The following is a 14,752-nucleotide window of genomic DNA, read 5'->3' on the forward strand; positions in this document are numbered from 1 at the left end:
CCAAGGCACACAGTGTCAGTCAGGATTTGAACCCCCTTTCATTAAACTTCGATACCATACTCTAGGTTATTAAGAGAGAGTTCAATACAAGACCTTAATCATACATTTAAATATGAAGTGTCATTCTTTCTGTCTTTCTTTCTTTTTTTTGTCAGTCATGGGGCTTGAACTCAGGACCTGGGTGCTGTTGCTGAGTTCTGCTGCGCAAGGCTAGTGCTCTACCACTTTGAGCCACAACACCACCTCCAGTTTTTAAGTGGTTAATTAGATAGAAGAGTCTCATGGACTTTCCTGCCCCAGCTGGCTTCAAACTGTGATCCTCAGATTTTAGCCTCCTGAGTAGCTAGAATTACAGGCGTGAACCACCAGCACTCAACTGGAGTCATTTCTTTTGAAAAAAAAAAACAGGGTATTGGATCATTCAAAGTCATTTTAACTGAAGACATATCCTATGTGATTTTTGCCATTCCAATAGCAATACAGAAGAACAGGAAAGATGAGATTAGCAAATACTGAATGTGATCCTGTAATATTCCATCAGCATTGAAGAGCATCTGGAAACCCACGAGTCTCCTTGACACATGATGACTTTAAGAGGTTGTCTAACCACAGAGTACTTAGTACTTCATTCTTTAACCTTTCTATCCTGCTCCTCTCTCTCTCTCCACCCTCAATTAAGCTGCCATTTGTACAGAATTTATTACGTGTCACTGGTCCATTCAAGAGACTGTAACAGAGGTGTGGTAGAAAAGCTGGATCTTATAAAAATGGAGATTACCTCCATTTTTGGCATGTCAAAGGGACAACCAAACCATAGCTAACCCTGAGGACAGACAGAGATAACCCGATTATAGGTACATTCCAGGCACGGAATCTCGCACTGAATGCTGAGTGATTACAGGTGCATTCTGGGCACTGAATCTCGCACCGAATGCTGAGTGATTGATTACAGGCGCATTCCGGGCACTTAATCTCACACTGAATGCTGAGGGCCTAGGCCAGCAGTGGGTGTTTCTTCTGAGTCACTGAGATGTTCAAACCATCCAAATGGAGCATGATGTGAAGCACATTAAACTTCCAGGGAAGAACCTGCTTGTCGTCTTCTCCTGGGCTTTCTAAACACTGTGGTAGAAACGAGAATTTTTAAGGAAAATAAAGTGTCTTGACTTAACAAAATGTGAAACCATTGTGTGGCAGTGCACCATGTGAGTTAGTTTTAGAGTCCTTTCCAGGAATTTTTTAAATGTTAAGACCTTTGTTTCATGTAAGTAGGATTATGTTAAATGCTGTCGTAAATGCATACTGAAACTTGGGACTGTTTTATTCATTGTTTTCAATTCAACAAATTTAAAAGACTGTTACCTCTTTAGGGACAAATCTTACCTCTTTCACAACCTTGGAAATAGAACTCTGACATTTGTGGTAACAGGCGAAGAAACCACAAACATCCAAACTTTAAATGATTGCTTTTAGTCAGCACTAGCAATATCATAAGCTGTGGATATATAATTTTTGAAATTGAAATGTGATAAACAAGTATACATGAGCATCTTAATTATAATTAACCCGGTTCTTTAGCGAATGTAATAACACCTCCCAGTCCCAATTTTCTCTGCATTTAGGAAGAATTGATTAGCTATTTGAGCTCTGAAGAAAAGCCCTGTTTTCTGGTCTCTGGGTTTTGAATAACTGATAGGCCTTGCCTGAAGATAAGCTGGTGAAAGTTAGAGCTGGGGTTTCCCTGCTTGAGTACTTATCAGTCTTCTCCTAAACCACAGTCTGCCTTTTGATAGCTCTAATAATTAATGTGGTCTTCTCTCTCTTTCTTCTCCCCTCCCCCTCCCTCCTCCCTGTCTGTTCACAGGTTATCTTGACGAATCAAATTACAACGCATCTGAGTGGAGCCCTTGCTGCTCAGGCAGACCTGGTGTCTCCCGCTGATGATTTGTCCCTGACTGAAGGTAAGAGATCTGTCCTGAAAGTTGACACTGACATACAGCCCTGCCGCCTCCCTGCCTCCTGTCGAGAGCTGAGGGACATGGCTAATGGGCGCTGGCCAGTGAAGCCCAGCCTGGGACTGGTGCTATAGGCTTGGTTGCCTTGCCAGGCACTTGATCACTGGGCTTGTGAGTCTCTTGTCCTGTCTCTGTAAGTGAGCTCCCTTTTCACATGAGTGAGTCATCTCCACAGCATCCAGTGTTTCCATGTGGAGGAAAGCTCGTCCGCTTCTGTGGCTACTCTCAGATCCTTAGCACGAGCGCTGACAAAGTGCAAAATGACTCTTTTTGAGACTGATGCACAATGGTTGCCTTTACCAGTGATTTTATAGCAATTTAGCTGTTCGTTTGTACCGAATACCTTTGTACTGACTAATAATGTACACATGTGTTAGAGATGTGGCATTTCTGATCAGCTTTATAGAAACAGTAAGAAAATCTCTTTTCATGGTATTAAATCTGCAAATTTTGATCCACCTTCTCCTGTCAGCAAATGTTAGGCTGGATAGATATATTTGTGATAGCAATGAGCTAGCTGGAGAAATTATATCAGCAAGCCAGAGGTGGTTTTACTTTTCTTATTAAGTTCTAACTTGACATTTCTGAGTTCTTCTAGTTGTAGTTGAATTTCAGGTACAATGTTATGGGCCTGAGTAGATGGCCATAGCTCTTTCACACTCTTCTTCCCTTTGCACTTCCTAAGAATTGTTCAAAGTGGAACACAGGGGACTTTTACATTTAGTGTGAGGCTCCTAAGTGACTGTCCAGGTCTCCTCTTCCTCCTCTTCCTCCTTCCTTTGCCAGCCCTGGGGCTTGAACTCAGGGCTTGAGCACTGTCCCTGGCTTCTTTTTACTCAAAGCTAACACTCTACCACTTGAGCCACAGCGCCACTTCCGGCTTTTTTTTCTGTATATGTGGTATTGAGGAATTGAACCCAGGGCTTCATGTATGCTAGGCAAGCACTCTGCCGCTAGGCCACATTCCCAGCCCCCAGGTGCTCTTTTGAGAATCAGCTTTGGTGTATAGCTTCAAAAGTTGCAAGAACCATACCCTGCTATTTGATGATGTCTCTCAGAGTGAAAACCAATGACATATTTGTAAACATTGTCAAATGCTTTATGTTTGCTCTTTCTAAATTCAGTGATGCATTGCCTTCCCGCTGCCTGGGCTGAAAATCTGAATCACACAGAATTTATACTTCCTCAAAACCTGTTCTTCTTTCCAAATATATTTTTACTCTTTCCCCTGTTTTATAATTTATATCTTGATCAACTTATTTATTAACCCACAGCTACCTTAATTCAACAAAATCTAAAAGACAATCCCAACTCAAGTCTCCACCACTTCCATTCTGTCCCTGCTACATTCACCTTTCCTCCTTCTGCCTCGCTCCTATTTAAAACAACTTGGAATTGTCTTCTGTGAAAATGAGCCAAAATCAGTTGAACAGTTTTTTAATTCTCAGAGATTTAAGATCTGTTATAATCAGCCAGCGTAGAAAAATTGACACCGTGGTCTCAGCAAATGTAAAAACTCAAAATGTTTTGCTTTTCTTTTGGGTAGAACAGTTTCCAGAACACCACCAGATGAGATTTAATGCTTCTTAACCCTTTAAAGTCTGCCTATTCCTTCCAGTTCATCCTGCCAATTCCTTAGGTGAAACTCCTGTGCCAAGTGTGCCAGTCTTCTGCCTGCCCTCCTCACTCTTCTCCATGCATCTAGATACAGACTAGCACTTCTCTTTCCCACTTCTGTGGCTTTTCTTTGCCATGCCAGAGACATAAAGACTGCCTCTTTTGTGAAACCTCCTTCTCCTGGTCTGTACAATTGGACTTGCTCCTCCTCTCTGGCTTCTCTACTTTTTCAGTTATATAAAGAAAATATCTTGAAAAATTTATGACTTTATATTTTCTGACTGAGTTGACAAAATTTTAAAGGCATAATTTACATTATATGTGTGTGTGTGTGTGTGTCTTAATGGTTTGCTCCTCTGTGGTAGCAACATTTTAGACACATTGTAAGCAGTAAAGCAATGGTAGATGACTATAAACAAATACATTTGGAAGAACAGTAACTATGTAAATTACATAAAACAACTAGGAACATCATTAAAAATTGATACAATAATCACACACACATACATACATACATACACGCTCACACACACAGGTCTAAGGAGACCAGAAGAGTATATCTTATTTTTTCATTTCAAAGTCAAAAATTATTTTTCTTTATCTTGACTTCCTACTTTATCTTAAGCAAAGATTTGCAAAACACACAAAATAAATGGCTCTAAACTCTAGTGTAACTGCTTTGAGAAAATGAAGAGTTTTTAGCAAAGGGAGAATTACCAGCTCAGAGCAACTTTTCCTGATTATGACATCCAAGGAAGTATGCAATTGGTGTTTCTACATCTCTTTCTTGTATGGCTACATGTAAATAACAGAAATATTTTTCTCAAAGTCTATAATGAAGCTACTTACCAGTACAGTAAAATGGACAAATTTGAGCTGGGGATATACCCAGTAGTTAACCATTTGTCTTGCATGCATGAGGCCCTGGGTTCTGTACCCAGCACTGAAGAAAAGGAAGAAATGAACACATTTCTGAGAACACTTATTTCCATTCAAACTTATTGCAGTGGCTGAATGAAGTACCTATGTGACATATATGAAGTCTACAAAGTATAAATTGCCTTGTCTCAAACATTCATTGTATGAGTTTTGCCTATGTTAAGTATGCTCTTAGGTTGGTCTTTAATCACATTAGGCCTCTGTTTTCTGTTCAGTGTTAGGTTGGATAACTAAAAGATGGCTCAAGCCTTTTCCGGCTGCCAGACTGAGACCGTGAGGTGGGCCTGCACTCCAGGAGCACCCACCCCACATGGGTTTGCTAACTGATACACAGAGGCCTGTAATAGAGTTCAGCTGCCAAGCAGAGGACATTGCTTAAAACAGTTGTGGGGTGAGAACAAATGGTCAAGAGCAGCCAGTGAGAAATGATCTGAAGTGAGCTGTGAAGAGAGGACCCAGCAGGGGCTGATTTGGAAAATGAAGGCGCTCCTGCTCTGACGCAAGTGACCTGGCCCAACTGAGAGATCTCTTCTACCCCAGCAGATCCTGTGCTATTAATATCTGCCAGCTGCGAGCCCAGAGCATCCCCTGCTGAGATCAAAGGAGCCCCTATCTTAGCTAGAACAAGGTCATCTGCACAGGGCTATAAAAGTGAGCCTTGGCTGGCTGCAGGGACATTTATGGGGGAGGAAAAGTCAGGAGATGGGGAGGTGCTCTCTCACGCTCCTTTAATCTCAGCTGACCAGCTGTTACCCTCTCGGTGTTTGTAAGGTTGAGAATTCTTTGTTTTTGTGTTGCTCCCCCTTCCCTTCTTGATTACAGTTATGGCAGGGTTGTTGCTTGGATTAAGTAGACTCCATACTCACTGACTGAGTCCACTAGGATTTCCTTCATTGAGATTTCATCTGCAGGAGTGAGATATGGATTCAAGGCGAATGACTTGCTTGTGTATTGAGAAAGGGATAGGATGGCAAATTGAATTTTCCCTGTTTAGTTAACTCCTTTTATATATTGGGTGCTTGCCAGTTTATGCCCTGTCTTTCACACACTATCTCATTTATTTGGGAAAATGTAACTTTTAGGATTTATGAAAATTGACAAGAGTCAATTGAGAGAAAATTGACAGTCATCCATCCCAGTGTTTCTTATGTTCACTGGCTGACACACATCTGAGTATCTACATGTTGGTCTGAGAGAGAAGCAGAGAGAGCAAGAGACTGACAAGGTCAGCAATATACACAGTGTAAGAAAGAGACTGAAATACACTGGGAAGTAGGGAATGGGGGAGGTGTTACTGGTACTCCAAAGTATCAAGGTTAACATTTCTGAAGATCCTTATAATTATGTTTAAAGCAATATTACTCATTCTTTTTTAAAAACAAAACAAAACTTTTTGTTTATGTGGTACCAAGGTATCAAGCCCAGAGCCTCATGCATGCTAGGCAAGCACTCTACCACTAAGCCACATTCCCAGTCCTATTAATCACTCTTTACAAGAGAATTAAATCTCATCAGTAGCTGAATGCTCCTGATCTCCATACCACCTTATCATCTTATAATATCACAGCTGAAGGAAATGAGTAATGTTCTTTTTGTCCAGACTGTCACTTCACAGAAGAGGTAGGACACAAATAAGGATTTGTGGGTTTGTATTTTACATTATTCTGAGGTAGCCACTGTGGTTGAGAACATTTTCCTTCAGTTTGTGTATTGTTGGCAAAAACACCGGAATATACATTTTCCTAACAGTTAGTAATTAGTTTTGTAACAGTTCTGTTTTTAGCCCTTTGCACTTCGCCTTTGTGTCCATTTATAACCCTAAGGATTGTTGGGCCTCAGTCATGGGGAACTCCTCCTTCCTTCATTGACAGAGAAAAGATCTTGAGCCCTCATCTACTAGAACACAGTTGGCAGGTGATGTTGCTGTATGGGGACAGTTGAGCCTTGTGCTTAATGGAAGGCTTGCTTAACCTAGACCGTTAGCTTTCTTTCTTTTGATGACTTGGCCTGGTCGCAGTTCCTTTCTGTGTGATGACATGGCCCACACCAGCATCTGCATGTTGATATCTTTATATTGATATTAAAATTTTTATAGACTATAGCACATGAAATCTAAAAATTGAAAGTGCATGGAAAGGTCATGGAAAGAACATAAGGGGAAAAAGTTAGTGCTTACTAGAACCCAGTGTGGTTGGTTTCTCATTTTAGGCCTAGAATCCTTCCTTCCCATCTAGAGCAAGGGAATTAATTGATGGCTGATTCTATGTTCAAGAAAAAGTATTTTGGGATTCAAATTCCCTAACAAGTCATCCCTGCAAAAAGCTGGAGACCATGTGAAAGATTATATGCAAGCGTGTGTGGCTTGTGTCCCTTTTAAAATAAATTCAGCAAGCAAGAGCAACACAGAATGGTTGGGGCGAATCAGGGACTCATGGTTGTGAAAGAAGCAGACTTCAAAGTGTGGTATGATTTTCTGAGTTTTATTTCCACTCTTGCTTTCCAACTGGATCTGCTCTGGATTTACTGCAGGATGTTTGAAAATGCGGCTCCCTGCTAATCTCAGACAGTTGCTATGATCAATGGTTTCTTTCATTTCCGATAGAAAACATTGGTGTTTCTGTTTAAATTGTGTGCACTTTCAGCTTTATTATTTTAGTTGTGATTTATTGTTCTGCATTACCCCAAATTTGTAATCCATTAACCACAAACTTTTGGGTGGGTTGGTCAAGCTAGCAGAACTCTCTCCACACATTAGCTCCAAGACTCTTCAGAGCCAAAACCTTGAACTGAAAAAGTTCATTAGTTTGTGGGGAACATGTACAAATGGATATAGTTGAGACAGCTTTCAGAATCTACCTCCTGAGGGCAATGGTGCAGGTTGATTATAATTAGTGCTTTGAATATACAAGATGTCACCATGTGACTACCGGGTTAATATTAACTATGATTCACATGATTAGCCTTAGCTATTCCCTAGGACTTTAAATGTTTTAAAATGATAAATTTCTTCATCCACCTCAAGCAACTGAAGCATGAAAGGAAGAAGGGATCATTCAAAGGCCGCCTAGTGCTTGTGAGGCAGCAGTGTTGGGACCAGAAGTCAGAATGATTTCCGTGAAATCATAGATTTGGACTCCGCTGCCTCTTAGAAGTGAATTTTGGATAAAAAACAAAAAACAAAACGACCCACCTTTCAAAGACCTGGTGATCTTTCAAGATTTGATTCCAATGCCACAGACATATGTTGATTCACAAGGCTTCACATGCTTTCATTCGAAAGGGGCATACCTACTTCCCCATGTTCCTCTCTCCCTGGTATTCAAGAATCTATAGCACTTGCATAGTCCTGTATGACTTCTCAGAAAAAAAAAGTTAAAAGCATCAAAAATGTGTGGTGTTTGGCTAAAGAAAGTCTAAATATTATGTGAGGCAGGAGAGACTAGACTTGAAAGATGAATACTGCCTACAAATGTCAGAAAAATTATAAATCTCAAGAGGGAGGGGAACTTGAGGACTTTGGGTAGGAAGGCCAGGGGGCAATATAATCATGGTTGAGGGATCAAAAGGAGAAAGGGAACATTAAAGTTAACCACCAAGAAGTGCTTCTTAGTCATGAGTTCTGTTTTGCCAGGGGTTAGTTCAACAAAGAAAGATACATTCAGAACACAAGATACATTGGAATCAAATTAGATGAGAGGCAGAGAATTTTCTTTGGTTAGCAGTCTTTGGGACAGTTTGTGTGAGGGCTAGGCTAGACATTTTGATTTTTGACAGCTGTCTTGCTATGTAACCCAGGCTGGCCTTGAACTTGAAATCCTCCTGTACCTGCCTCCGAGTTGCTGAGATTATAGGTATATGTCAATACATCCTGCTCTGGGCAATATTTTTAGAAAGTATTTTCTTCTCATTCTCAGACCTCTTTTCCACTTAGGGTTTACTCTGTTATTGCCATGAGTGGTTCCTGTTAAGGTCTTCAGGCCAAGAAGTCCAGAAAACACCTAAGCTAGCTTTGTTAGTTGTCTTGGCTACATTGGTGACAGAGCCCAAACATAGCAGATGTGGTGCCCAGAGTTGGCATGACCTTGGAGGCCATTAAGTCGGAAGGATTCTCTGAGAAAACAACCTTGATGGCCATCATTCTAGAGAATTCTATACCAAGAGTGAGAGGCTGATAAGTCAGAGAGATCATAAAAGAGGGAAGAATAGTGATTGTAGGAGCAGTACCTAAAGGCTAATTTGGTTTGTAATTTGCCAATTTTTAATTGGCATGGAATAATTTCAGAAGGCATCTGCGCTGTTTACTGGGATTGAGAGGGAGAAGTACAACGAGGTTTGGTCAGCCATAATGGCCTAAGGCAAGGATAGCCTGCTAAGCTCTGGTGTGAGTTCTGATGTCCATCCCTTCCAAAGGCACATGCTCAAAAAGACGGATGACCTTTCTAGATAGACTAAGACTGTTCTTCTGGAGTGCTTAAATTTTTCCACCAGAATGTTTATTCTAGTGGTTTCAAACTTTAGTGTTCTTCAGAGTCACCTGCAGGCCTTTTTAGTATCCATGTTCCTGGGCTCCTAGTCCAAGAATATGGTTTAGAAAGAAGCCAGAGGAGTTGATGACACTGCTAGCTGAGGGGCTATACTTTAAGAACCAATGTTTTATTCATTAAATCCTTATCACATATAGCAAGACAAATGTGTCTTCACCTATGCGCTCTAGGAGACAAGATCTTAAGAGAGAAGACAAACATGTAGTGTTTGTGATAACCATTTGCCACTGTTGGGTCACCAGTGATGTTTTCTGTATACTTGATCTCAGGTCTTGAATGGAATAGTGAGTTCAAGGTTGGGAGACACTCGATACTAAGAAATAAAAGCCACTGAAGCCACAGGTCTATTAGTTAATAGACCTGTTATATTTACGGGATATATATTATGTGCCTGATATTGTCTAATAATAGTAGTAACAAAAGTTGCTACTGTTAAAATAATAGTAACAAGGATAATCTGGCAGTATCATCTCAGTAATAGATGGGTGATGCCCATCTTGTATTGGGATAGGGAATAGAGGGGACAAACTTCATTTTGTTTGAAAAACAGTATACAAATATCTGAAGCTAGAAAAGTGTCAAAATAAGTTGAGCATAATGATGCACAACTGTAACCCCAACACTTGGGAAGCTGAGATAGGAGGATCACAAGCCTAAGGCCAACCTGGATTACATAATAAGACCATAAATGCACCCACACCTCAGAAGGGGACTGTCTAAGAATTATTTAAAGCTTTAGGCCTGTATTTACCTACAAGGCATAAAACCAGCATTGTAACTTTGGTCACCCATGAATCAGAGTGCTCCAAAATTCAATCAGCTTGATGATCTAACCATATGTGACAACAAGCAGTGTGGAGAAAGCATTAGAAAGGAAGGAACAGAGGCAAAAACTCAGCTTTTGAATAGGAATCTCTTGTTCACACAATGGTGGCAACTGGATGGCTCAATCTGATAAACAATAGCACCTAAACTTCTTAAAGCAATGAAAACTTAACACTATTTCATTATTTCTAAGGTCCATGGAGTTCTTTTTTTAATTTTAAAATTTTATTGTAAAGGTGATGTATAGAGGGGTTACAGTTACATCAGCCAGGTAATGAGTACATTTCCTTTTGTGATACAGTCTCAATGACTTGGCTGTCCTGGCTGGCTTGGGACTATGATCCTTCTTATCTCAGCCTCTCACATAGTCAGAATGGCAGGCGCATGACACCATACCCAGCTGTGGGTTTGGAAGGGATCTCATGAACTGCCTTGCCTGGGCTAGGCTTGAGCCACAGTCTTACCATTCTCAGCCTCTTGAGTAGCTAGGATTACAGGTGTGAGCCCCCAGCTCCTAGGTGAAGAGTTCTTTTCTATACCAGGAAGAGTGAGACTAAACCCAAAATTTGAGCATTAGCCCAGTTTATTCATTTGTTCATTCATTCACTCAGAATACAGCACCTACAATGCAAAATACTTGCTAGATAATCAGAAGTCCCTGACCTCAAGAATATAAAGGTTAATTTTCATTGTCAACCTTGTCTGATTGGAACCCTAGAATTTCTGCACACCATAATGAAGCTAAACCTTACATCTAAATTGGCCACATGAATTGCTTACCAATAGACCTGATAGGAAAAGATAAGAAAATAAGGGGAAAAAATGAAGCTCATATACTTGCAGCAGATAAAGTCACACCATTGTACAGCACCTAATGAATGGCCCGGATGAGGGGAACAGAATTTTAGTGTCAGGGTCATTTACAGAAAGTAGTCATTGAGATTTGTTGTGAAGGTAGCTTTTAGTTCTATCAGGACAGAACTCAAAAGGACTCTGGCTTCCCTGTCCTGAATCTCAGTGTGTATTGCATATACTACATCCGAGATATCAGCTAACAGACCACCTTCATCACTGGTTAAACCCACTCAGAAACTGGCAGGCTGTGAATGGCAGCCATGTTTCCTGAGAACTCATCAGGATAGCTAAAGCAGCTTTGCATAGCTTAGCACCTGTGGTGGGTGACCATTTTTCTTGGCCAGCTGTTTTAATGAGCACCAACTCAGATAAACTGTCACTTGATTCTTTGTCTTTCTCCAGACACAAGTAATTTAGCACAATGGTCATATTAGAGAACCTGGTCTTCAACTTGTTTTCCTATGGCTTGGTGCTGGAATATGGAGGAGCCATTGAAACCACCTTGAGAAACTTGTTAACCTTTAAAAGTTTACTTGTTTTTTTAAATCAAATATAATAAAAATTGGCTTATAACCGAAGTCTTTCCATCAAAAAGCATTTTAACATAATTAATAAAATAATGATTTTATTAATTTGCCCTTCTACTTAGGAAAGTAGGAAATTGTGACTCACAGGTCCTTTCTGGTGTTATGATCAGCTTGCATTCTCAAATTGGGTTAGTCATTTTGCCTATCTCTGTTTTTGTATTACCTGGGCTATGTTGCCTTTACCTTTGGTAGAATTCAAAATGCAATCTCACCTTGCTGAGTTTTAAATTTGATGAGCAATCATTTTTCTTTATGAAAATGTACAGATGAGCCAAGACTAGCATCATTTGTTCCAAATATGAATTAGAATGAGCCCAGTTCTCCCAGGAGTCATCATGTAAAATCATGATGTATGACCCAGTGTGACATTTGGCTATCTAATATTGACAATCACTGTGGCCACGACCCTTTGGCCTACTGACCAGCATTCCTGTGATTCTAAGTGTACCCAGAGTTCATGACAAGTGTCCCATAGTTGGTAATACATGTTTGGGATGATATACTTGCATACTCAGAGTGAACTGACACTGGGAAGGGCCTCATGAATAAAGAAGTAGGTGACTATGTACTGACTCATGCAGGACAGATTCTGATGTGCCAGGAAATGGATTGTGCCACTAGGAAAGAAATCTAGAAAGAGAAGGAGACTCAGCAGGAAGAAAGTGATTCTGTTGGCCAATCATCCTTGTTCAAACTCAGTGTGGATGAGAAAAGAAACCCTGAAGCATACATGACAGTTCCTCTTGGATTGGATGAAAATATTGATATTTTTCCTCCCCTAGCTGGAATTTGACAGGGTCAGCTCATGTCTGGGTTTTCAGTGCTTCATACAGGGCCCTTTTGTCCTGGGAGGTGGCTGGACTGGTTTTTCCACCAGGCAGGTGCACAGAGGGCATTTATTGTAGCCTGAAACACAAACACCAAGCCTCTAGGCCCTGATCCCTACTCTCTCCAGCATGGCTCAGGGAAATAAGGCGAACAATGACTCTTGCAACAGGCAAGCACTGTAAATGCCACTCCTGAATGAAATATTTCTGAAAACTTTGTATCCGTAACTTGATCGGCTCTTAAAACTTAATTATATGTCAGGGGAAAGGAAGCCATGGGCTCCTCCAGCTGTCCAGGTTGAACGAGAGCGTACAATGGCGCATATCCGATATGCAGCCTTACTTAGGTAATCAGATTAATATCTCTTGAATTGAATTTACCCTTTTGATACGGGGTCTTTCAGCTGCCTTGTTTCACATCTCAAATTCTGACAAAGCTGTGCAGCCTTTGAGTAATTTCCCTGAAATCTATATGCGGGAAGTCTGGGCTCTTTCGAGCACTTTTTTTGGAACTTGTACCAATTAAATCTGTTTCTGGCACACTTTTAATGACATACTTTCCCCTGAGTCAACAACTGCTCCAAAATCTGAGGTCATTTGTTTAATTTAAAAGCAAAGGTTATGGAACAACCATTTCAGGCCTCACCAGCCAAACCCCTGTGGCTTTGAAGGGTGGGGGGAGGGACGAGCCCTGTGCTGGAGAGGAGCTAATAAACGGAATTTCTTATACACAAAATAAATTAATTAGTAGGTGTCTGCTAAAAATTAGTATGAAACTGAGGCCGTCCCCCACCCTGCCAACCTCCTCACCCTTTCCCTTTAAACCCATCCACAGCTTCTAGAGCTTTCTTACTGTGAAGGGAAGTTCATCCTCTTACTGTTGCTCTTGCAAAACAAACATCTGGACTGGATTTTTTTGTCAGCTGGAGTCAAGAGAGAACTGTAAATGATGCAGTGATTTTTTTTCATCCTTATTAAATTTATTTATAGCCAGTCTGTAGCCAGGAAACATGCTTGAGCCCTTGATTGGAGGTTCTCGAGGAACGTAGAATGGATGGCATTTCCCCCCTGTTGTTTTCTAAATAATATCAAAGATAGAATTACATAATTCCCAACTTGGATTTTTTACCCCCTGAAGGACACTACACTAGGACATTTTGTGCGTCAGAATTCTTCCATTGTATTAGCTTATCCAGGATGCCTTCCTTTCTGTCAGTAAGAGGAATGGAAATGTGACTGGCATGGGATTTCTGAAAAATTTCAATGATGAAGAGTGACTTTCTCATTGTTTGAGAACTCAGATCCTGCCCCTACCTTTTCCACTTAACCTCTTAAGTCTAAAGCTCCCAAATCTCAAAAACAAACAAACAAACAAACAAAAAAACCTTATCTCATTCATTTCCTCTTTATGGAAGACAATATAAGGCTCCACAAAAGATGGTCTAAAATACTTTGCTATGCCCTTGGACCTTATTACATAACATTGCCTTCATATCTATATAATTATCTAAGAAACAAAGACTTTTTGCAGACTAAGGCAAATGATCATTGCTTGACTTCCCTTTCCCAGTACTATGATTTGAGACAATTCTCTAATTTTCTTTCACTGACATATATATTGCTGTTAAAAATAAAATAAAATAAAAAGAGGATGGTGAAGCTGAGGATGGCTGAATGAGGCTCGCTACACACAGTCATTTTCTCCCCAGAGAAGACACTGAAGAGACTGTTCAGCTTCCTGCCACCCAAATCAGTCATCCTCAGACTGAACAATGGAGCTTAATGTTAGTCTCTGTTGTTATGAAAATGAATTGAAACCAAATGTACTTTCTATTGGGAAAGTTGCCATGGATGTCAGCTCATAGGCAATCCTGAGAGGGTAGGCTTTTATGAAACGGGGAAATCTTTGCTGTAATATTGTACCATCCATTATTTTAGCATTCAGTGTAAGAACTTACCTTTGATGCAACACCATTCTATTTTATAATGTTCACTTAAGGATGAGCATTCCACAATTATTAGTAGATTATTCCGTACTCTTGTTTATGGATCAAGAAAGCTATACTTAGAGAAGATTCTCATAAACTGCAAAGGTATAAGAGATGGTACATATTCTCCACCAAAAGAGGTGCCTGTGTTCATGGTTCTGACAGATGCCTGGGCAAGTGTGGTTGTTTGTTACTTACTTTCTGGTTCTTAAAGTAAAAGCCAACTCAGTGGCTGGCTCTGGTGCTGGAGTAAAATCTAGCACAGACAGATTGTATTCATCACTACCATGATTCAGATGGGATCAGAAAACAGAGGCAGAGGGTAAAGAGTAAATGATTCTTTTCAAGTGGGGAAGAGAGGCAGTCACAGAGGCAAACTGTAGACAAAGATAGAGGGCAGAGTACCTGGCTAGATTTTCAACAACACTGCATCTTCCAAAATCATGAAGCCACATAGTTCCTGCTAGATTAGCTTTAATCCTTTTGAGAAATGAAAATCACAGGACAGATGAAGAAGGCTTGGGACATGGCATTAGAATCTTAGAATCTGCCATG

At 40.5% G+C, this 14,752-nt stretch overlaps 1 protein-coding gene across 4 annotated transcripts in view; it reads left to right on the forward strand.

Annotated features, from left to right (window-relative positions):
• Rad51b (RAD51 paralog B) overlaps positions 1-14,752 on the forward strand; it is a 517,654-nt gene that overhangs the window by 355,064 nt on the left and 147,838 nt on the right. For all 4 annotated transcript variants that reach the window (XM_048362612.1, XM_048362611.1, XM_048362610.1 and 1 more), the window contains one exon: positions 1,865-1,961. In XM_048362612.1, coding sequence (XP_048218569.1) covers positions 1,865-1,961 — 97 coding nt within the window. The remainder of the gene's footprint in view (positions 1-1,864; positions 1,962-14,752) is intronic.

The sequence above is a fragment of the Perognathus longimembris genome, chromosome 14, assembly GCF_023159225.1.
Source record: "Perognathus longimembris pacificus isolate PPM17 chromosome 14, ASM2315922v1, whole genome shotgun sequence".
In the NCBI taxonomy this organism is placed as follows: Eukaryota; Metazoa; Chordata; class Mammalia; order Rodentia; family Heteromyidae; genus Perognathus; species Perognathus longimembris.